The sequence below is a fragment of the Vanrija pseudolonga genome, chromosome 3 (genome assembly GCF_020906515.1).
Source record: "Vanrija pseudolonga chromosome 3, complete sequence".
NCBI classification, from domain to species: domain Eukaryota; kingdom Fungi; phylum Basidiomycota; class Tremellomycetes; order Trichosporonales; family Trichosporonaceae; genus Vanrija; species Vanrija pseudolonga.
This window is the reverse complement of record NC_085851.1, coordinates 143,663-163,912: the sequence shown is the minus strand read 5'-3', so window position 1 is coordinate 163,912 and position 20,250 is coordinate 143,663. Positions and strand designations below refer to the sequence as shown.

At 64.3% G+C, this 20,250-nt stretch overlaps 9 protein-coding genes across 10 annotated transcripts; 4 read left to right on the top strand and 5 right to left on the bottom strand.

The window, feature by feature from the left end:
• Positions 1 to 33: 33 nt before the first annotated feature.
• Positions 34 to 6,796, bottom strand: RAV1_1 (Regulator of V-ATPase in vacuolar membrane protein 1). 2 transcript variants are annotated; one of them, XM_062770125.1, is made up of 14 exons: positions 6,668 to 6,796; positions 6,480 to 6,629; positions 6,290 to 6,416; positions 6,165 to 6,255; positions 6,056 to 6,122; positions 5,905 to 6,020; positions 5,523 to 5,868; positions 4,643 to 5,487; positions 4,216 to 4,604; positions 4,086 to 4,179; positions 3,629 to 4,050; positions 2,692 to 3,588; positions 2,400 to 2,653; positions 34 to 2,361 (listed from the first exon to the last, which is right to left on the bottom strand). In XM_062770125.1, the coding sequence occupies exons 1-14, from the start codon at positions 6,761 to 6,763 to the stop codon at positions 82 to 84; spliced, it is 6,174 nt and encodes a 2,057-aa protein (XP_062626110.1). In that variant the 5' UTR covers positions 6,764 to 6,796; the 3' UTR covers positions 34 to 81. The 2 variants fall into 2 exon arrangements, with proteins under 2 accessions (XP_062626110.1, XP_062626109.1); XM_062770126.1 differs by having other exon boundaries at positions 6,290 to 6,629.
• An 822-nt stretch (positions 6,797 to 7,618) lies between these two features.
• Mgst3 (Microsomal glutathione S-transferase 3) lies at positions 7,619 to 8,458 on the top strand. Its single transcript, XM_062770124.1, has 4 exons — positions 7,619 to 7,813; positions 8,001 to 8,147; positions 8,188 to 8,260; positions 8,315 to 8,458. Exons 1-4 carry the CDS (start codon positions 7,637 to 7,639, stop codon positions 8,371 to 8,373), a joined length of 456 nt encoding a protein of 151 aa, XP_062626108.1. The 5' UTR covers positions 7,619 to 7,636; the 3' UTR covers positions 8,374 to 8,458.
• Positions 8,459 to 8,816: 358 nt separating this feature from the next.
• yjhQ (putative N-acetyltransferase YjhQ) lies at positions 8,817 to 9,587 on the bottom strand (the record flags this gene model as incomplete). The annotated part of the gene is made up of 2 exons (XM_062770123.1): positions 8,817 to 9,454; positions 9,575 to 9,587. 2 exons carry the CDS (start codon positions 9,585 to 9,587, stop codon positions 8,817 to 8,819), a joined length of 651 nt encoding a protein of 216 aa, XP_062626107.1.
• Positions 9,588 to 9,750: 163 nt separating this feature from the next.
• On the top strand, positions 9,751 to 10,842 carry NSP5 (Nitrile-specifier protein 5; the record flags this gene model as incomplete). The annotated part of the gene is made up of 3 exons (XM_062770122.1): positions 9,751 to 9,845; positions 9,889 to 10,045; positions 10,081 to 10,842. 3 exons carry the CDS (start codon positions 9,751 to 9,753, stop codon positions 10,840 to 10,842), a joined length of 1,014 nt encoding a protein of 337 aa, XP_062626106.1.
• Positions 10,843 to 10,895: 53 nt separating this feature from the next.
• On the bottom strand, positions 10,896 to 12,053 carry LOC62_03G003585 (uncharacterized protein; the record flags this gene model as incomplete). The annotated part of the gene is made up of 3 exons (XM_062770121.1): positions 10,896 to 11,159; positions 11,206 to 11,327; positions 11,453 to 12,053. The coding sequence occupies 3 exons, from the start codon at positions 12,051 to 12,053 to the stop codon at positions 10,896 to 10,898; spliced, it is 987 nt and encodes a 328-aa protein (XP_062626105.1).
• Positions 12,054 to 12,470: 417 nt separating this feature from the next.
• fabG_0 (3-oxoacyl-[acyl-carrier-protein] reductase FabG) lies at positions 12,471 to 13,722 on the bottom strand (the record flags this gene model as incomplete). The annotated part of the gene is made up of 3 exons (XM_062770120.1): positions 12,471 to 12,791; positions 12,915 to 13,016; positions 13,122 to 13,722. 3 exons carry the CDS (start codon positions 13,720 to 13,722, stop codon positions 12,610 to 12,612), a joined length of 885 nt encoding a protein of 294 aa, XP_062626104.1. The 3' UTR covers positions 12,471 to 12,609.
• Positions 13,723 to 14,002: 280 nt separating this feature from the next.
• Positions 14,003 to 15,724, top strand: SCO3172_0 (Baeyer-Villiger monooxygenase; the record flags this gene model as incomplete). Its single annotated transcript, XM_062770119.1, has 2 exons — positions 14,003 to 14,165; positions 14,244 to 15,724. 2 exons carry the CDS (start codon positions 14,003 to 14,005, stop codon positions 15,722 to 15,724), a joined length of 1,644 nt encoding a protein of 547 aa, XP_062626103.1.
• A 377-nt stretch (positions 15,725 to 16,101) lies between these two features.
• Positions 16,102 to 18,855, top strand: GAL4_1 (Regulatory protein GAL4; the record flags this gene model as incomplete). The annotated part of the gene is made up of 5 exons (XM_062770118.1): positions 16,102 to 16,192; positions 16,234 to 16,502; positions 16,783 to 17,260; positions 17,308 to 18,416; positions 18,455 to 18,855. 5 exons carry the CDS (start codon positions 16,102 to 16,104, stop codon positions 18,809 to 18,811), a joined length of 2,304 nt encoding a protein of 767 aa, XP_062626102.1. The 3' UTR covers positions 18,812 to 18,855.
• On the bottom strand, positions 18,837 to 19,974 carry LOC62_03G003581 (uncharacterized protein; the record flags this gene model as incomplete). The annotated part of the gene is made up of 3 exons (XM_062770117.1): positions 18,837 to 19,115; positions 19,302 to 19,404; positions 19,457 to 19,974. The coding sequence occupies 3 exons, from the start codon at positions 19,972 to 19,974 to the stop codon at positions 18,837 to 18,839; spliced, it is 900 nt and encodes a 299-aa protein (XP_062626101.1).
• Between the last annotated feature and the right edge of the window lie 276 nt (positions 19,975 to 20,250).

Genomic DNA, 20,250 nt, shown 5'->3' with positions numbered 1-20,250 from the left:
CTGTCTCAAAGTAATGCAAACGAGTCATACACGCTAAGCAATACATGTGTGCATTTCGTCCAATTCGTATGTGGGGTTAGGCTAGAAAAAGTCATCCATGTTGAAGTCGGCTCCCCCTTGCGCAGCCTGCGACTTGTTGTCCTTCATGAGGCTGCCGGAGGGTTTGGCGGGCTCGGCAGCAGCGGGCTTGGGCGCCTCGGCAGCCTTCGAGTCTGCCAGCTTGGTCACCTCTGCGGCTTTCGAGTCGGCCGCTGCCTTGGGCTCGGGCGCGGCCGTCGTTACGTCCTTGGCGAACAGCGACGCGCCAGCCGTGCCCTTGCTCTCGCCTCCGCTGTCCTTGCCAAACTGCGTCGCAGTGAGGACGGGGATGCCGTCATCACCAGCAGTGGGATCAGGCCGGGCAGGAACACGCGGCTTGCCACCAACCGCGACGTCGTCGACCACGTCTGATGGCGACGCCGCGACCTTGGAGCTGGTAGCAGCGGGCTTGGTGTTCGCCGTAACCGGCTTCGCTTGCGGGTCGTTGGCATCCCCAACCTTGCCGAATGAGGATGACGTCGTGGCGGCGAGTGACACTGCGCCCGTGCTCGCAGGAGGATCGGCACGTGTGGGGATGCGGGGTTTGCCTCCCAACTCGGCGTCGTCGAACGGCTCCGCCGCAGCACCAGCCGCCGCCCTACTGACAGCCGCCGGCTTGGCCTTTGCGCTCGGGTCGTTCTCGTCGCCCTCCTTGCCAAACGTGGTGGCTGTGAGGGTGGGGGTGCCAGTGTCGGCGGGCGGCTCGGCACGTGTGGGAACGCGTGCAGTCTTCAAGTCGGCTTCATCGACAACATCCACTGGCTCGGGGGCAGCATCCTTGGACGCGACATTGGGGGCGACCTTGGACGCGACCTTGGTGTCTGCCGTCTTGGCAGCTGGGTCGTTCTCATCGCCAACCTTGCCGAACGACGTCGCACCAAGTGCAGGCGTCCCGTCATCCGCAGCAGGATCGGCCCGCGTGGGAACCCTTGGCTTATCAGCCAGGTCAAAGTTGCCAGCGTCAAACTCGGTCGCGCCTTGCGATGCGTCCGACTTGTGGCCCTTGAACAAGTTGCCGATCTTTGACTTGATGGCGGATGCTGGCTTGGATGCGTCCTTGGTACCGCTGGCCGTGGATGTCGATGTGGGAACTGACGCGGTGACGCTGGCGGCGGAGGCCGCGGATCCAATCGGAGCCGTAGTAGTCTTGGCGCCGGCGCTAGGCACTTCGTCAAAGCCGTCAAAGCTGAATTCGGCGCCGCCTTGGGCGGGGTCGGCCTTGCGAGCAGACGACATGAGCCCAATCTTGTTTGGTGGTGTGATTGAGGCTGGTGGTGTAGCAGTTGTCGAGTTGGCGTTGGTGGAATGGTTGGACGCGATATGCCTTGGCGACGGTGTGCGGGTAGGCACATGTGGAGGCGCGGGACCACCAAAGCCAAATGTGTCTAGGTTGAACTCGGTCGCACCCTGATCCTCGTTTCGTGCAAGATCCCTCATCAGATTAACCGATGGAGTCGACGATCGCGACGGCCCACCACTGTCCTCAAACACGGAGCCTGGCAATGGCGATGCTACATGAAGTGCCAGCAACCGGTCCTTGTTTCCAAAGAAAGAGTCCATGTCGAATGCCATGGAGCCTTGGCGGACGCCATGACGCTGGTGTTTCATGGGGTTGGTCGTCTCGGCCTTCTGCGGCGATGGTCCCGCAATGCCGTTCGACGCTGGCTCCTCTGACAGAGTGGGCATGTGAGTGTCCGACTGCTTGTGGAAGCCGGCCGCAGGGGCTCCCCAGCCAGGCATACCTGCAAACAGGTCCCCAGCTGGCGTGGTCGGCGTCGCCTTCTGGCCGGGAGGTGTCGCCTCTCTGGTTGGCGGCTCTGTTCCACCCTCGGACAGCACATCCATATCCATGACCATGCTCTCGCGGCCGTGGGGGTTGGATAGCATGAAGGATGCACGTCGCCGAGGTGCAAGCGGCTGCTTGGCGCGCGTGGGACTGGAAGTAATCATGCCGTTGCGTTGTTCCAGCGGTGTGGTGACCTGAACGGGCGACGGAGCCTCGCGGCGCTTTGGTGGTGGGAAGTACGGCCGCTCGAACGACCAAGAGCGGAGAAGGTCCAGACCAAGTGGGTGGCAGCCCATGCGGCAGAACACCACCGCATTGTGGAGCACAAAGTCAAACTCGAGTTTCTCCGATATCTCGCTCGTTCCCTTTGCAGTCTGCAGGGTCTTGCCCTTGAGGTGCTGGAAGAGGAGTAGGAGCGAAGGGTCGTCGTTGTCGGGCTGGCCCACGGGTAGCTTGGTCGTCTCGCTCCAGGCCTCTGCAACGTCGTCCATGGGGGTCTTGCTGTCAGCTGCTTACCCAACGCAACTCCACTCACAATGAGAACACGGACAGCCAGGTCGCGGCGGTTGAGCATCCACAGCGCCCATGACGCCAACCAGCGGTGTCCTCCCTTGTACGCAATGGGAAGGACTGTGTCGAGAAGCACCCAGCGGAGGAGCTCACCACCCGAGGCGCCCTCGATACAGCGCGCCAGAGCCACAGCCAGCTGCCAGTCGTTGAGTTGCCTCAAGCAGACAGTGATGGCGTCCTTGGGCTTGCCTGCGAGCATGAAGAACGCTGCGGCGTACTCTGCGACCGTTAGCTCATTCCCGCACCATCCCACTCACCATAACGCTGCTTGCTCAACAGGGCGTACGCGTTCTTCGCAGCAGCCGTCTTCCAGCGGTCGAGAGTGAAGTCGTTGGCTAAGAACTTCATCATCATGGACTGCTCCTTGTGACCTGGAGCCTGGCGCCAGAGGCCGTGCACCACTTGCTTCTTGCCCAGAGCGAAGAAGATGAGCGAGCAAGCGATGGGGTCGCGGTCTCCTCCGTCGCCGGCCATGAATCGGTTACGTGCGACAACCTCCATCTGGCTTCGAATCGCATCGGTCGATTTGAGCCAGAGGAAGATGCCCAGCCGTTTCGCATCCTCCCACATCATCTTGTTGTTCTCGCAAGCCTGACCGGCAGCTTGTAAGAGGACTTCCTGGCTTTCACTGTGGGTCGCCCAGACAATGTTGCGGAACGAGATGCGTGCATGGGTGACCGGGGGAGGTGGCAGCCCTGGCACGCCGCCGCGAGGAGTGACTGCGCCTGATTGCTGGCCGGCGGCTCGTCTGTCGCGGTTGACAAACGTCCTGATCGAGATGAGATAACGCAGACCGCAGAGGTCCAACGAACGGCGAGATTGCTCAACCTCGAGTGTAGCCTGTGCCAGGGCAGCAAGCAACGACTTCTCACCCTGGCTCAGAGGGATCTTAACCGGACCATCAATCTTGTCCACAAGCTCTTGCACCAGATCGGCATTGAACGGGTCGTCGTCGTCGCTCGTGACCGTCGGAGTGAATGTGAACAGGTTCGAGTAGTCGGTAGCCTCCTTGGCCTTCTTGGGCTTGGAGCTGGTGGTGTGGAACTCGAGAGGGTCGAGGCGCTGGAACACGAGTCGCCTCTTGCCGTCGACTTCGTCTTCCCGAATATCCTTGACAAGAGTGCAGAGGATGCGCTTGACCAAGTCGATCTTGTCTGTGGAGGTTAGCTGACAATCTTGCTTATATGATCCTACCCCAAAGGAGACACTGCATGATCATGGTCGGGTGGAAGTCGAACAGCGGGCCGTTCTGATGCGCGATGAGCTCGAAGATGTCCTCTGGGTCGTCGTCGTTGTCGTCCACTTCCACATGGTGCACCGACTGACCGGGCGAAGGCAGCGGGGTGTGCTGTTCGAGGAAACGGCTGAATACGAAGATCTGGTTGCCCACGCCGACGGCAAACGAGCCTCCAGCAATCCAGATAGAGTCGTTGATCGGCACCGACGTGTACTTTCTCATATCGATGTTGATAAATGGCGCCCAGCCAGGTGTGACCTCGACGTAGCTCATACGCTGCTCGCATACCAGAACGATATGGTGGGGGAAGCCGACGGCGAGCACTGACTGAAGGTCCGAGGTCGTCGTCCAGTCTAGGTCCTGGATCACCTCCCCATGCCTGCTGGTCAGTGGTACGACACGCTTCCCACTCACTCGAAGGCAAAGGTGAGCTCCAGACCTGTGGAGAACTCGCTGACGTTCGAGTCCCAGATCGTCATCTCGTGCTGGCCATTGGCAAGTTCGCAAACTGGGTGTCAGCTACGCCCACGAGATGACAGCTTACCCAACACAGTCTTCTTTCTCGAGCTGCAGCGGGCCAGTGAAACATTCTTCTTCTCGGTGTGGACGACGCTGCTGCGGAACCACGCAACATGGCTATCCTCCGCGTCGAGGCAGTGCCAGTCACCTTGAATTGTCGGTCTCCGAGTACCTGGCATATGCTGGCCTAGCCTGGGCTTCCAGAACTCGAGTACGCCGTTCTCTGAGACTGTGACGACCATGTCCTGAAGTGGAGTGTCGGTCTCCCAGTCAACGGTGGTGGTGTGCCAGCCCATGGGATCGACAGGGAGGATGAACCTCGGCTTGCCTCCGCCTTCGATTGGGAGAACCGAGTGCGAGATGAGGGTTGTGATGGGCTTGTCGCTGCGATAGATGTTGGGAGCAGCCGCCGAGCTGCAGATGTTAGACGGGGTCGAACGATGCAAACTTACTATGACGCGCCGCGAAGAGGGCTGGTAGAGGGCGAATCGACCGACAGCCGCCTGTTGGATCGTTTAGGTGTCTCGAGCGGAGACTGGGAGAGCTCTTGACGGGGCGACGTCGGTGCCGGGTCGATCCTCCAGACCCAGGCCTCGCCGCTGGCTGCAACAGCCATGATGACCGCGCGGCGAGTTCGGCGACGACGAGAACTGTAGCCGTCGTCAATGTCCGACACGGCCAGCAGCATCTTGATCTCGTCGCCTGCCTTGGGTTGGAAATGAGGAAGGACGACCTGCTCTGTCGGCGTGCCATCTCCTGGGTCGAGGTGTTGGAGAACGACGCGAGGCCCATGGACTGGGTCGTTGAAGTAGGAGGCGACACCACGGCCCTTGGCGTAGATGGAATACAGAATCGGGGTTACCGGTGCCTGCCACTGGCCCTTGCCGACGAGGGAAACTGGCAACTTGACGTGGGGGTCGGTTGACAGCTTGCCGAGGCGCCGCTTCTCCCAGATGCCAACCTCCCCGCCTTCTCCGACAGCGAGCAGGCCACGGCCGTTCGGGGTACGGACGAACTGCTTGATGTCCTGGGTCATGAGCACCGACATGGTCTCAAAGTCTGGCTCGGGCGTCGATCCGATCAGGGCCGAGTCGTCGAGACCGAAAAGGTCGATCAGGGAGAGAGAGAGGAAGGAAGCATCGGCGTTGGAGTCGGAAGGCGGGAAGCCAACAAAGAGGGTCCCGGCAATGCAGTGGCGAGCGAGTTGGCCTCGGGTCGACCAGTTGGCACTAACGTTGACGGAGACTGAGCCGAGGGGTTCGGAATGGATAAGCGTTGGGGGTTTCCGATCGAGGTTCTGGGGGTCAGCACGCCGACAGAAACCCAACTCACCAAAAGAGATCGAAGGGCAACAGTCCCGTTTGGGCCAAACCACACGGCTAGGTCCAGCTCACCAGTCTTGACGAGCTCGAGCACGTTCTCGACCTTTGGTGACAGCCTCAGGCCCTTGGTTTTTGCCGTGGCGAGCGCGTCGTCAGCGCCATGCTGGAGTACCTGGGACTCGGGGACCCAGATGGAGCCAAAGTCTGTCGACTTGCCCTTGTCGGTTCCGCCGAGCTGCGAGAACGACCGGTGGTCGACCGAGTAGAGGAGCTGGAACCAGGAGGGGTCGTCGAGCACGGTCGCAAAGATGCGCAGGATAGCATTGGTAGAGATGACGTAGAGCTGGGCGTCGCCACTAGACGTTAGCAGAGCCGCTGAGCTGAACACTCACGAAGGAGAGTATCGCCAACCAATCCACTCAATCTCGCGTGGCTGACGAATGTCTTGCGGCTCGCCAGACGCCTGGCCACGCGGCCCAAGCGTCTGTACTGTCACCGTTCTCGAACCCTGCGTGTTAGTCGTGCGAGCTGGTGACAGCTCACCTTGAAATACCAGGCAACGTGGGTGCGTGCGGGTGGAATGGCGACGAGGGGCGGGGACGCGGTGGTGCTGTTGTGTGTGAGCTTGGCGCTGTCCTCTATGACAACTTACGACTTCCAAACACGGTCCCACACCACAACCTCAGCTTCAGGCTCAACACGCCACAGCTCGACACCGGCTGCCGTACCCAGCGCGGCCGTCCCTGCACATTAGCGCCGCTGCTGCTTGGCACCCACCAGTCTGGTAGTCTAGCGATGAGATGCTGGCCGAGGCAACGATAGTCGAGTGCACGACCCATTCAGGCGAAGGATCTGCAGCGTTGAGCTGCCACAGAACGACATAGACGCCACTCCAAGCGATAATCTGGAGTGAACCGGTCAGCGGCGCGCCTTGCTCCAGACGGCGATGGCCTCGACCACAACTCACAGTGTCGTCGCGCGCCACGACGCCTTCTACATCGCGCGACCCGATGCCTGACGGGCCTGCACGGTAAGGCAGCGCTTCCCAGAACGAGAGCGTATCGTGCAGCTCGCCATCGGGGTGGACAAGGATGACATTAGTCGAGGAAGGGTATGCCTGGGCTGTCAATGGCTTGGCACTTGCTCTCAACCCACAAAGTATGCGCCGTTGGGCGTGGACAGCGCCGCGAGCGGGGCGGGAGACTCTCGCCTCGGTCGACCGGGGATGGTCTGCCGGAGCTTGAGCGACATGGAACGTGCGGGCTGCTGCGTGTGGGGTGCGAGATGGAGGTGGTTGTCATCTTTCGGAAGGCGTCGTCGAGCCGGCTGGTATGGACGTCATCTCGACCGACCGGTCCGAGGGGGGTGAGACTGGCATGTTGACACGTGGTGACGGCGTGGTATGACCCTGACATCCCGTCTGCCTACACTCGGGACAGGGGTTTCAAGGCGCCAGTGCGAGCACGATACTTGCTCATAGTGGGATCATGCATCATGCATCACGCATGATGCAGCCTGCATCAGCAGTTGTTGCGCTGCGCAATGTGATCTAGACACGGGCATGGCATACCGGACACGTTGTGCCCGCCCGAGGCAGGTAAAACAGCTCTGCAACAACACAAGATCTCGGGCCCGAGGCAGCGAGATTGGGGACAGTGGAGGCCGAGGGAGTTTGTTGATGTGCTGGCAGTGCAGTGGCATGGTGCTCTCGATTGATCGCATCGTCAGCGATAACAAACAATGCTGCTGGCGTCGTGTCGCTGCTCCGTTGGAAGTCTGCTGCATTCTTGCTCAGCAAGCCGTCCATCTGGTTCTATTCGTATTCGGGATTGGACCAATGCAGAGAGGGAGGGCCAGTGCCGCCGCCGACCGCCTCGGTGTGTGGGGCAACGTGGAGACTTTGGGTGGGGTCGCCGTCGGCTACGGCCTGTCGAGCCCTTGCCTCGGCGTAAAGTTGCCGTCTGGCTGCGCGCTGCCTGCCGAGGGCGCCGCCGTTTGTCGCGGCAACGCGTGGCCCTGTGACGCAACGTTGCTGCTGCCAGGCCAGCAGCAGCCGCTATAAAAAGTCGACACGGGATATCCCACCCAGAGCCGTCTCTTCTCTGCCATCCTACAGCAACAGCCATGTCCGCCATCACCCTGCCCCCCACGTTCCCCGTCGTCGGCCTCGGCGCCGCCGCCATCTGCTTCCTCCAGTTCTTCCAGATGGGCGTCGTCGGCTCGGCGCGCAAGGCGGCCAAGGTGCCCTACCCCAACCTCTACGTCTCGGACGCCGACGCCAAGGCCGACCAGAACAAATACGTGCGTGGAGCGAGTGAGGCCGCAGGGCGAGAGCGGGGATGGAAGCCGAGGAGGGGACGCGCCGCAGTCAAGCTGGCGGCGTTGAGGCCAGCGTCCGAGGCCTGGGCCGACTCCGACTGGTAGCTTCCCTTCCCTACCTCCCGCCCCTCTCCCTGCCCACCCCGTTGACAGCACTGACACCTCGCAGAAGTTCAACTGTGCCCAGCGCGCGCACGGCAACACGCTCGAGAACGTGCCCTCCGTGATCGCGCTGTTCGGCTTCCTCTCCGTCTTCCACCCCATCGTCGCCACCTCGGCCGTTGTCGTCTGGGTCTTCGGCCGCGTCTTCTACACTGTGAGTGGTGCGGCGCTGAGCCCAGCTGACCCCCCCGCAGCTCCAGTACGCCGCCGGCAACCCCGCCAAGCGTAACGGCGGTGTCGCCATCTCGCACTACCTCGGCATCCTCAGTACGTGCTGGGTCCCCCACCCAAAAGGACACCCTACTGACGCCGACTCTTTAGCCCTCCTCTTCGGCTCGCTCTACGTCGCTGTCACCAAGTCGATCGAGGTGTTCGCTTAATCCCGGGATCTAGTTGTGGAATGTATGCGTGTAGAAGCCGGTGTCGTAGCCGACGGCGTGTGCGAGTGATGGCCGAAGGGCGAGGATCTCGCAGTTCAGTGTCGGACCTGGCTGCGTTGGGCTTGACGTCTTGACCGCTTGAGCCCGAGGCCACGCGGCTGCTTTTTGTCGTCGCGGTGTCGCCGTGTCGGCAGCTGGCAGATGCGCGCGTAGACAACTGATGCACACAGCAAAGCAGGCAAACTGTCACCTCGAGCATGGTGAAGTGCAGCCAGCTGTGACGTCAAAGAAGTTGAGCAAACGAGTTGCGGTGCCTGCGTTGTCGGAGGGGAGTGTTCGGTCCGCCATCTCGTCGCGCTCGCAGACTGTGGCCTGCGCCGCACACACACCGACCGACATACACAGAAGGAGACCGACGGCGCGACTCGGAACCTGCGCGCAGGCTACACAGCGTCAAACGCCTCATGGTAGCGAAACACGCCGCCCTTCACCCCACCCCCGCCAGCGCGGACCATGAAGTGCGGCTTCCACGCCTCGACGGGCGGCAGCACGCCAACCTCGGCACAGGGCAGGAACCCAAAGCGGGCGTAGTAGGCGGTATCGCCGAGCACGCCGAGAGTCTGCTCGCCAGCGAGCTCGAGCGCGGCGCGCACGAGCGCGGAGCCGACGCCTTGGCCTTGGTAGTCGGGCAAGACGGCGAGCGGGGCGAGTCCGAGTGCCCGGGCGTCGCCGACGGACGCGCGGGTGAGCATTACGTGGGCTACGATACTCGAGTCGTGCACTGCCACCAAGGCGAGCGACGGGACGTAGGCGTCGCTTGCGCGGAGGGTGGTCACTAGCGCGGCTTCGGCGGGGGTCGGGAACGCCGCGAGGAGGAGGGCATGGATTGCGTCGGCGTCGGCGGGGGTTTCGGGGCGGATTTTGATGGCTAGTGCTGGCTTCTCGGGATTGCTTGCCGGCTGCTGCTGCTGCTGCTGCTGCTGCTGCTGCTGCTGCTGCTCCATGATGAGCTGGGAGATGTCGAGTTGAGAGAGGTGGTGGATGAGATGGAGACGGAGGATGTTGATCACCGGCACTGGCACTGGGGTGACGTCAGGCGATAACGGCGACGACGGACATCCATCAGCCCTCGCTGTTCTTGACTGTCACTCTGGCATCGCAGTCGCCATCGCCGTCGCCGTCGCCGTCGCCGTCGCCGAACTGTGGTGCTCCATGGACTCGGTGACAGCAGTGCATGGCATCATCGTCGAGTAGCACAATGTGCCACGGCGCGCGATCCCCACCAGCACGGCCTATCGGCCGAACCACCAACGAGCGACGACATTCATTCCGCCCATCGATCTATTCCAGTTGTTTCCCATCGCCCACTACCTCACAATGGCATCCGGCACATTCACCCGCCTCACCAGCACGCTCCAGCGCTCGTCCCACTCCCTCTCCGTGGTGGGGGGCAAGGCGTACCTCTTTGGCGGGTATGTCCGCGGCCCTAGCTAGCATCCACTGACCGCTTCGCAGCGAGATCGACCCCCGCCGCCCGGTCGACAACGACGTCTACGCTCTCGACCTTGCTGGCGGCGGCATCGAGGCGATCAAGGGTGCCGCCGGGGCGCCCGAGGCGCGCGTGGGGCATGTTGCGGGCGTTATCGGCGGGGTGGTGTACGTCTTTGGCGGGGTACGTCGCACCTGCGGTGCCGAGCTGACGCCTAGCGCGGCGGGCCGGCCATGACCCCGCTAGAGGAGAACGGCGCAGTGCACGCCTTCGACCCGAGCACGCGTGCCTGGTCCACCCTCTCCCCCAGCTCCGCGTCGTTCCCCTCCGCGCGGTCGTACCACTGCGCGACGACGAGCAGCTCCAGGCTGATCGTGCACGGCGGGTGTCCGTCCTCTGGCCCGCGCCTAGCCGACGTGTGGGCGTTCGAGCCGGCCACGCGCGCGTGGACGCGCCTCGCTGACGCGCCGGGGATCGGGCGCGGCGGGGCCGCGCTCGCGTTTAGCGGGGACACGCTGTACCGCTTTGGCGGGTTCAACGGCACGACCGAGGTCGGGGGCCAGATTGACGCGCTGCGTCTGGGTGACGCGCAGGCGGGGTGGACGTCGGCCGTGTTTGGCGCGACCGAGGGCCTTGGCCGCGGAGAGCATGGCCAGGGTGAGCTGGCGGGCAGCGACGCCGGCCCCGGCCCGCGCAGCGTGACTGCGCTGCACGCCGTCGGGGACCGCATCGCGCTGCTCTTCGGCGAGGGCAAGCCGTCCCCAACTGGCGGGCACGACGCGGCCGGCAACTTCTGGGACGACGTGTGGGTGTACGCCCCGTCTGACGGCGCCTGGGCGCGCGTCGCTGCGCCCGGCGAGTGGCCGGCCCCGCGGGGCTGGTTCGCGAGCGACGCCGTCGCCGACGGCGTCGTCTTCCACGGCGGGCTGGACGCGCGCAACGAGCGCCTCGGCGACGCGTGGGTGCTGCGGCTGCAATAGTAGTCTAGATGTCATGACGAATAGTGTACAACATGCCATGCCCCTCCCCGCGCCTAGTTGCCGTTCCCGTTGCTCTGGTATCCCTTGTCCTCGAGCAGGCGGCGCGAGTCCTTGACCCAGCTCAGGAGCGCTTCCACCTCGTCCGCGTCGCCTTGTGGGCCGTGCGACGCCGAGCCGACCGCGCGGCCTGTCGACCGCAGGTCGGCCGCGACGCGCTCGAAGACGCTCGCGAGGCCAGTGTACACGGTCGCAGGGGACGGCTCGCCGTCCGCAGGCAAGTCGAGCGCGGTGGAGATGAACTCGGACACTTGGTCCATCTCGCCCGAGAACTGGGGTCAGCGAGCAGAACGGCGTCGGGCTCACTCTGTATGCGTTGGGGATCATGTGGTGGATCGTCCCGCCGAGATTCCAGAGCCGGTCGGGCTGCGATTCCGCCATCTCCTCCATGAAGGCGCGCGCCGTGCCAGGCGAATGCGCGTTGGCGGCTGGGTTGTCAGCAGGGCTGCGAGGGTGTGGAGACACCGAGGTAGCGACCGAGGGGGGCTGCTGAGCAAGACTGGACGCTGTCTGCTCCGCCTCGCCGCGCCGCCGCGCCGCTCGGCTGACTCACCAATGGCCAGAATCGCCCCGAGCCCAATGTATCCCTTCGCCAAGCCCGAGTAGCTCATCTTGAGCGCGCTCGCTGCGCCGGCGCCGCCGTCCTGCATGACCCGCACGTCGAGGCCCTTGCCCGGCGCACCGCCGCTCAGCGTCCGCGCGACGTGTTCGAGGTCCGCGGCCCACTCTGGCGCGGCACTCAGGTAGAGTTTGGGCAAGTAGTCGTCTTTTGCTGGGAAGCCGATGATGGCGCCGTCGATGAGCGGGACGTCGCCGAGCACGGCGGCCATTTCCGCCATGGTCGCTGGGTTGACGGCGTTGGCGTCGACGTACACTGGTGGCGTGGAGCGCGGGTTCTCGTCCAGCAGCGCGCGGATGATGTGTGCCAGGTCTAGCGCCGCTGCGGGGGGCAGGATCGAGATGATGATGTCGGCTTGTGTCGCCACGTCTGGCAGGGGCAGGTTGACGAGCCCCGAGGCGTCGGAGCGCTCCGTGGTGACTCTTGATCGCGACGCGATGGACGTGAGCAGCCGGTACGACGGCTGCGTGCGGTGCAGCACTGACGCGAGGGAGGCACCCATTGCGCCGGGGTAGAGAAAGGCGATGGCCGGCATGGTCGGGGAGGGGTGGTGGTGCGATGGGGAGGGAGGGGAGGTGGAGGTCGTGCGATGGGGACGGCGGGGTGGAACCGCGGGCTGTCGGCGAGCACTATGGTGAGGGGTATCGAGGACGCTGTAGGCGCTGTCGGGGTCGGTCGGGGCAGATGCGAGGATGCGAGACTCGACAAGGGTGGTGGTGGCAAGAAAGAGCAACGACGCGACGACAACAACAAGAGAGTGTGATGGAGCAAAAGTGAGCCAAACGAGGTTAGGTCGTTCATCGACGTCGGCCGGGGCAGAAAGCCAAACTTTATATATCCAGCCAGACATCACCCATCACACAACCACGTAACTCTTGCCCATCGCCTCGATGCATGCACGACACAGCTCTGCACATGGACACAAGTTACAGGGCTACAGATCCCCGCACCCGTCTGCATCCCCGAGACCAACTAGGCGCCCACGAGCCATCAGATGGACGGCGGGACGGCGCGCAGCCACTCACCCAACGGCGAGATCCGGGCCGCCGGAGTTCTGACAACCGTCCCAATGGAACCACCCACCACCTCGCCTAATCCGCCGTCGTGCCCCCGTCAACGGCCAACACGGCCCCCGTGACCCACTGCGCGTCGCGCACGAGGTAGATGACGGCGTTGGCGACGTCGCGTGCCGCGCCGCGGTGCGGCCAGGGCGTGAGCCGGCGCGCGGCGATCTCGGGGTCGGTCGGCTTGGAGCCCATGTTGATTGCGCAGTCTGGGCGGGGAGTGTCAGCGGCGAGCTCGGGTGGTTAGGTGACGAAGTGGCTGGCGAGAGAGGAGGGGGGAGACGAGGCTGGGGAGGGGATGAAGTGGACAAGGCAAGGCCACAACCACTCACACCCGGGACACACGACATTCGCGTTGATCCTGTCCTTTGCATAGTCTATCGCGACGGTGCGCGTGAGGTTGATGACTCCGGCCTTGGACGCAGAGTAGGCCGCTGGGGAAGAAGTGTCAGCAGGCTCCTCATCGGCGTGCTCCCTCTCGGCATCGTCGCCACGCCATAGCCCTCGGCGCTGCGGGCCTCGCGTCGCCCTCGACTCACCCTCGCTCGGCCCGCCGACCATGCCATGGATACTGCCCATGTTGACAATACTCCCCCTGCTCCCTCTCGGCCCGTCCTGCCCCTCGACCTCGGGGTCACCAAGGCGCACATCCACGTCCTCGTCGGCGGGCATCTTCTCCGGCTCCTGTTGCAGCATCTGCAGCACCGCCGCGTGCGTCCCGTTCCACACGCCCATGAGGTTGACGTTGAACACGTTCTGCGCGAAGCCGGGCGCCTCGGTGTGGATGCCTAGGTTGTCCCGGTCGGCCTGGTGTCCGATCGTGCCGGCGTTGTTGACCATGATGTCCAGGCGGGCGCGGGGCGACAGCCGGACGGCGGAAGCGATGGCCGCCTCGATCGAGCCCAGGTCCGTCACGTTCACCTCGGCGAACTGGCCTTTCCCGCCGTTGGACGCGATCAGCTCGTGCGTCGGCACGAGGGACGCGTCGCGCGCGCCGGGGGACAGGTCGGCGCACACCACGCTCGCGCCGAGTCGCGCGAGCCGGAGCGCGATGGAGCGGCCTAGGCCCGACGAGGCGCCCGTCACGACGGCGCTGCGGCCTGCCAGGGAGGAGAGCGTAGAGATGGGGCGGAGGGCCATGGTGCGTGCGGGGTAGTGGCCTTGCGAGTATGCTTGTCCGTCAGTGCATGGGGCCTCGTCGCCGAGACTTTATGGCCGTCGCCCCGTTGTCGCCGTAACCGAAGGTGTCTGTTGCCTCGGAAGGTGCCCATCCGACAGTGAGCCGAACGAGACTGCGGGGGCTCCGGGGGTCTCCAGGCAACCCCCCGGCCGGACATAAGCAGCGGGCAACAGTGGCCCGACGCGCATGATATATGTATGCGTGTGGGTGTGCGGGGAGAGGCAGCACAACAGCAGCAGCATGGCGACGAAGCACACCAAGGTCCTCATTATCGGCGCCGGCGCGAGCGGTATCATTGCGGCTGACAGCCTCAAGGTCCGCCTGGGGGTGGACGACTTTGTCGTTGTCGAGAAGACGCGCGCGGTGGGCGGAACGTGGAGCGAGGAGATTAACAACTATCCTGGTGAGTGGGGCGTGAAGTGGACCAGCCTGCCATGCCACCTCGCGCGCCGGCTCGCACGCTGACGCGTGCTCGCTGCAGGCTGCGGCGTCGACATCCCGTCCCACTTCTACAGCTTCAGCTTCAACCCCAACCCTGCCTGGTCACACACGTACTGCCGGCACGACGAGCTGGCGGCGTACATGAACAGCACGGTGGACAAGTTTGGGCTGCGGCCGCACTTCCGCCTGGGCACCGAGGTGGTGTCTGCCACATGGACGACGAAGGACGCCGCCGTCAATCCATTCTGGCGCGTAGTCGTGCGCGACGCGAGCGGGACGTACACTATCCACGCGGACATTGTCGTCTCGGCCGTTGGCATCCTCTCGACACCGAAGGAGTTGGCTCTGGAGGGCTTGGAGTCGTTCCAAGGCCGATACTGGCACTCGGCGCAGTGGGACACGTCGTACGACTGGCGCGGCAAACACATCGCCGTCGTCGGGAACGGGTGCAGCGCGACCCAGATCATCCCCGACATGCTCGCGGACGGCGTGGGGTCTATCACGCAGTTTGGCCGCAGTAGCCAGTGGTACATGCCGCGCGAGGACCCGGCCATCCCGGCCTGGCAGCAGTGGTGCTACGCCAACATACCGCTATATCTGACCCTCACGCGGTTCTGGCACTACTACAAGGTCGACGCGGAGAGCATCACGCTGGAAACGAGCGCGCGGGCCAAGCCGTGGGTCGACAAGCTGGCCGCCAAGGGCATTGCGCACATCAAGGCGACGGCGCCGCCGCAGCTCGTGGACGACCTCATCCCCGACTCGGTGGTCGGGTGTAAGCGCCGCGTAATGGACGGCACGAACAAGGGGTCGTATCTCGCTCCACTGTCCAACCCGCGCCTGACGCTGGTGCCAAGCCGCGCAGTCAAGGCCGACGCAACGGGCATCATCGCTGCGAGCGGGACGCGCGCAGACGCGGACGCCGTTGTCTTCTGCACAGGGTACACGCCGACAGAGTACCTTGTCCCGGTGGAGATCCGTGGCGTGGGCGGCAGGACGCTCGAGGACGTGTGGGACGCAGACGAGGGCGCGCACGCGTTCGCGACTACCTCGGTGTCGGGCTTTCCCAACTTTGCTCTCGTGTTCGGGCCCAACTCGCTCCCGTCGAACAACTCGTGCATCTTCAAGGCCGAGTGTGGGATCGAGTACATCGAGCGAGTCCTCTTCCGGCCCTTGCTCGTCGAGCGCTCGGCGCAGGTCATCGACGTGCGCCGCGAAGCCGAGGTGCGATGGACGGCGCATATCCGCCACCGCCTGACCCGCATGGTCTGGTCGAGCGGCTGCGCAAACTGGTACCTCAACAAATGGGGCCACAACACCACCAATTTCCCCGCGAGCGGGATGGAGTACCGCCGCATGCTGGTCAGCACGACACTGGCAGACTACGACGTGCAGGGGAAGAATGCCTGGTGGGGGGTGTACCGCGCGCTCGACTGGGTCACGTACTGGCCCTGGGCGGTGGTTCTCAACCTCCTGCTGCTGCTTGTCGATGCGGCAGAGAAGCGCTTCCCGCTGTTGTAGTTGAATGTAATGCAGATATGCCACAATGCGAGCCGGCTATGCTGCAAGACGCGTGCCGTAGGCGGGCCACGGGGGCCAAGGCCGGTGTCGGCAGCCACGTCGGATGTGCCACATCCGAGGCAGCCACTGGCCCCCCACCTCCGACCTTGCTCCGACGTCGACCTGCTGACCCCCGTCGACTCCCCCTTCGCTCCCCCGCATCACTCCTCGCGACATCCCCATCCGCGATCAACAATATTGTGCAGGCCGCCGCGTCTGGTAACGGAGCAAATACGCACGGATCGACAGCGCCAGCTAGCGAAATTTCCAGCGACGCCGAGGCCTGTGACAGACCAACACCGACACCGGCCCGCCTTCCCGACGCCGACCAGCCGACAATGTCCCCGTCGCCGCCGCCCTCATCGGCCGGCGAGCCATCCGACGCAAAGGCCAAGAAGCGCCGAGTCGCCGCGGCGTGCGAAGCGTGTCGTGCGTGCCCCAGATCGTCTGCGTGCTGACCCCCACCGCAGGCCTGCGAAAACTAGCCTGCGACGCGCGCCAGCCGTGCGCGCGCTGCGCAAACGACAAACGCAGCTGCGAGTACGTCGAGCGCCGGCCGCGCGAGATCCTGTCCAAGGCCCGTGTGCAGGAGCTCGAGGACGTTATTAGGCTCCAGGGCCAGCTGTGGGATGCCGTGCTGCCCGACTATCCGATGAGCGTAGCGCAGGGCGTCGCGGCGACCAGCGGGCTTCACGAGGCCGTACAGCAGGCCAAGCGGGTGTTGAAGGGGCGCGAAACGGTGAGTAAGAGAGGCAGCGTGCCGATGCTGGTTGTGGGGGTGGTGGCTGTGATGGCGATGGCGGTGGCGGCGGCCGTGATGGGGGCACCGACGATGATGGCGACGAGCGGAGACCTGCCGGCAAGCCGGCTGCTTGCTTACCCCAATCAATGGGGCCGCCGAGCGCCAAGGCATGGTGTCGGTGCACCATACCGATATACCGGGCTGCCCACACCGAGAGTTTCATCCCCGCCGGCAACTCGGCAGCACGACTACCATGAGCACAGCGCTGACATCTCAGTCGTACGCGTCCTCGGCGGCCCAGTCGCCCTCAGCGCGGCTCAACACGCGCACGGCGCTGCCTTCAGCCAACCTCCCCACGCCGCTGCCGCACCGCCCGCCCCCACCACCATACTACACGGCAAAGCAGCACGCCCAGCTGGACGACTACGCGCCTGACACGTACGAGTGGAGCGAGGACCAGGGCGAGGCCGACAACCCGCACGTGCACCCGGCCACCGAGCACGCCGGCAGCCACCCGAACCACACGGCGTCGTATCTCGGCTTGTCGTCCAGCGCGACGTTTATGCGTGCCGTGCGCCACCTCGCCGCCAAGGGCAACGAGGAGCTCCTGCTTGCGTACGATGCCAACGTGCACGCGCCGCCTTTGCCGTCTGAGGGCACGCCCGGCGGCGCGGGGGTGCCGCCGGCGGACGAGTACCAGCTGCCCAAGTGGAGTAGTATTCGGCAGTATGTCGACGACTTCTTCCGCTTCTTCCGTGAGTAGAGTGCGGTGTAGATGGTGGTAGCTCACACCCCGCACCAGACCGCTCCCTGCCGCTGTGCCACGAGCCGACGATCCGCGCTCAACTCACTGGAGCAGTCCCCTTCCCCACCAAGCCGGGCAGCATCACGCTCGTCAACATGATCATTGCGCTGGGCGCGTTCAGCTCGTCGAACAACGAGGACAAGAACGTGGGGTACAAATACTTTCTCGTGGCGAAGAACGCGCTCCAGCGCGACATGTTCGGCAAGGGCACACTGCCGCTGGTCCAAGGCCTCGCGCTCATGAGCAACTATCTTCAGCATGGCAACCGCCCAGAGGACGGGTACATGTGTCTCGGGTGGGCGCTGCGCATGGCCGTCGCGCTCGGCCTGCACATTGAGCCGACGAGCTCAAAGCTCACGCCGCTCGAGAAGGAGATGCGTATCCGGACGTGGTGGAGCGTCATCTCCATCGAGTCAGGCGTCAGCGTGACCTTTGGACGGCCGCACGCCTTTTCAGCCGCGACGTTTGCGTCCATGCCGCTCCCGATCAACTGCGACGACGACGACCTGACAGTCTCGCACACGCAGGCGCCAGAGGACATGCCCTACGTGACGCAGAACACGGCGCTGATCATGCAGGCGCGGCTGGCGCGCTCGTGTATCGCGGTATGGGACCACGTCGGGAGCTGTCCGGCGCAAGAGCCGCCGAGCGCGGCCGAGCTGCGCAGCCTCGAGCAGCTCATCGCCAACGACTTTGACGCGCTGCTGCCAACCCTGCGCGACTGGACCACTGGGCCATTCATGTATCAGCGCGCGTCGCAGGTGTGGCGGTCGCGCGACTTTCGCGCGCTGCTCTTCCGGCCGCTGCTCCTAGGCGCGGCGTGGGACTCGAAGACGTTCTCCGAGCTCAGCCACGACGAGCAGCTCGCGATTTCCGCCTGCCGCAGCTTGGCGATGGAGAACTTGACAGAGATTGGCGCTTTCGTCGCTAGCGACCCCGACCACACGCGCGCAGCCGAGTGGTACGCCGTGTTCTTTGCGTTCCAGAGCGTGCTGTCGCTCCTTCTCAGCGTGATTTGGGAGCCGACCCACCCGTCGGCGGATCTCTGGCGGAGGACGGTACTCAGCACGGCCGCGTGGTTCCGCGAACTGCGCACGCTGGCACGGGTGAGTACCACTGCCGCAGTCCGTACTGACACACACAGCTGGGCAACTCCTACGCGTCCATCATCGACCGCATCCTCGAGCTGGCAGACATTGCGCGCGAGTCGGTCCCGTCGTCGGCCGCGGGCCCGTCGCTGGGCTTCACCCCGTCGTCAGACCACAACCTCGACTCCGCCACAACAAACCCCGCCACCGCGCCCAACCTGTCCGCCGTCACCGCCGTCGACCTGCAGCGGTACTGGTCCGAGATCTGGGGCGACGCCAGCCTCGACCAGAGCGGGTTCGGCAGTTTTCTGAGTCAGGACTTTTTGAACAATGAGGACTTGGCGCGTGCGGGCGGCGCAGACGCCGCGGGCTTTGGCTTCAACCTCGACTTTCTGGGCTCGTCATCCGGGTAGCAAGCACTAGCATTGTATTATAGTGTCATGTACGAGTAGCAGGGTATGGGAAAGGGGGCGGGTGCGGCGACTTGGGCGGCGCCTCGCGCGCCAGGTAGTCTTTTGCGACGGTGTCCAGGTCGACAGTGAGCGGCTTGAAGGTCTCGTGTTCCGGCAAGGGGCGGAAGCCTCCCTCCTCGACGTTGCCCATGGCCATACCGTCGCGGCGGGCTTGCTGCTCCTCCACGAGGCGGACGAGACTGGTGCCCAGGCCGGCACGGTATCGCTTCGCGGCGACAATCTCCCAGATCCACCAGGGAGTGATCTGGCCGCGTGTCAGCGCGAGCTCAACCCATGTATGGCAGGCAACTCACAAGCCCCCAAGTCAACCACGTACACACAAACGCGCCTGTCGCGTGTCTGACGCTCCGTCAGCGTCTTCACCCCCCCCCCCCCGAGGCCCAACGCACGGCAGGACATTGGAGTCGAGCACGATAGACATGGTGCACACTATGCCGCAGCTTATCCCGGCGAGCCAGAAGAACCCGAGGAACCACAGGTCGGCAGTGACGCTCACGAACCAGCTATCCGGGCGGCGGTGGCGCACGAGCAGGCTGTGGTCGTCAGCGGGGCGGTAAGGGAGTCAGTCAGGTCAGGTGGACGCACAACGCGATGAGGTACACTGCCAACAGCGCCAGCCAGGGTATGTTCACGATCGCGCCGACCGTCGCTTCGGAGTACTTGACCCGCGTGCCGCCGCCGTGGTACGCCGAGGACGAGGACGAGTGGAGCGCGGTCGCAGGGCCGGACGGAAGCGTTATCGTCGTCGTCGGCCCAGGCGTCGCCGTGCTCGCCACCATGGAAGCTGTTGTCGTCGGCGTCGGCGTCGCCACCACCGTGGAGTTCTCCTGCGCCACCTGCCGCCGGTACCAGTTGGAATCGGTCACAGTCGTCGTGTACGCCGTGGTCCCAATCCATGAGGACGTCGTATAGCTTGCTCCGTAGCTCGTGCGGTACCCGGACCGCGTGTACGTGCGCGTCACGAGCGGCGGCGGGCCAGAGCGCCACACGTCGCGGTTGTACGCCGCGCGGGAGGTGTGTCCCGTCGTGCCGAGCGCGATCACCGAGAAGATCAGCACAGTGATGGCGAACACGGATTGCACGTCAATGTCGCCCCGGCCCATGGTTAGTGAGTGAGTGGATGGTTGTATCTACGTGATGCATACCTGCTTGCTGTTATTGCTATATGTTCATTGCTGTTGCTGCTTGTTGCGAGGCGGTGTAGACGGCGACGGCGGACATGTCATTTGACTTTGTCGTCGCGGCGACGGGCATTCTGAGACGGAGCCCCTCCGTGCGGCACCGCTCTCAACAACAATCGTGTTTGGCTTGGCGGAACCGACTCGTACTCGTCGTGCCTTAACAAGTCTCCATGCCGCCATGCCCGCCGCCTGCCCACT

What these genes read in the sequence shown, in the direction of transcription:
- RAV1_1 (XM_062770126.1), bottom strand. Translation starts at nt 6,763, where the DNA reads ATGTCGCTCAAGCTCCGGCAGACCATCCCCGGTCGACCGAGGCGAGAG. An exon ending in GAGCTCACCTTTGCCTTCGA is followed by an intron (nt 4,051 to 4,085) that starts GTGAGTGGGAAG and finishes ACTGACCAGCAG; the next exon opens with GCATGGGGAGGTGATCCAGG. An exon ending in CATGCAGTGTCTCCTTTGGG is followed by an intron (nt 3,589 to 3,628) that starts GTAGGATCATAT and finishes TAACCTCCACAG; the next exon opens with ACAAGATCGACTTGGTCAAG.
- Mgst3 (XM_062770124.1), top strand. Translation starts at nt 7,637, where the DNA reads ATGTCCGCCATCACCCTGCCCCCCACGTTCCCCGTCGTCGGCCTCGGC. An exon ending in AGGCCGACCAGAACAAATAC is followed by an intron (nt 7,814 to 8,000) that starts GTGCGTGGAGCG and finishes GACACCTCGCAG; the next exon opens with AAGTTCAACTGTGCCCAGCG. An exon ending in TCGGCCGCGTCTTCTACACT is followed by an intron (nt 8,148 to 8,187) that starts GTGAGTGGTGCG and finishes ACCCCCCCGCAG; the next exon opens with CTCCAGTACGCCGCCGGCAA.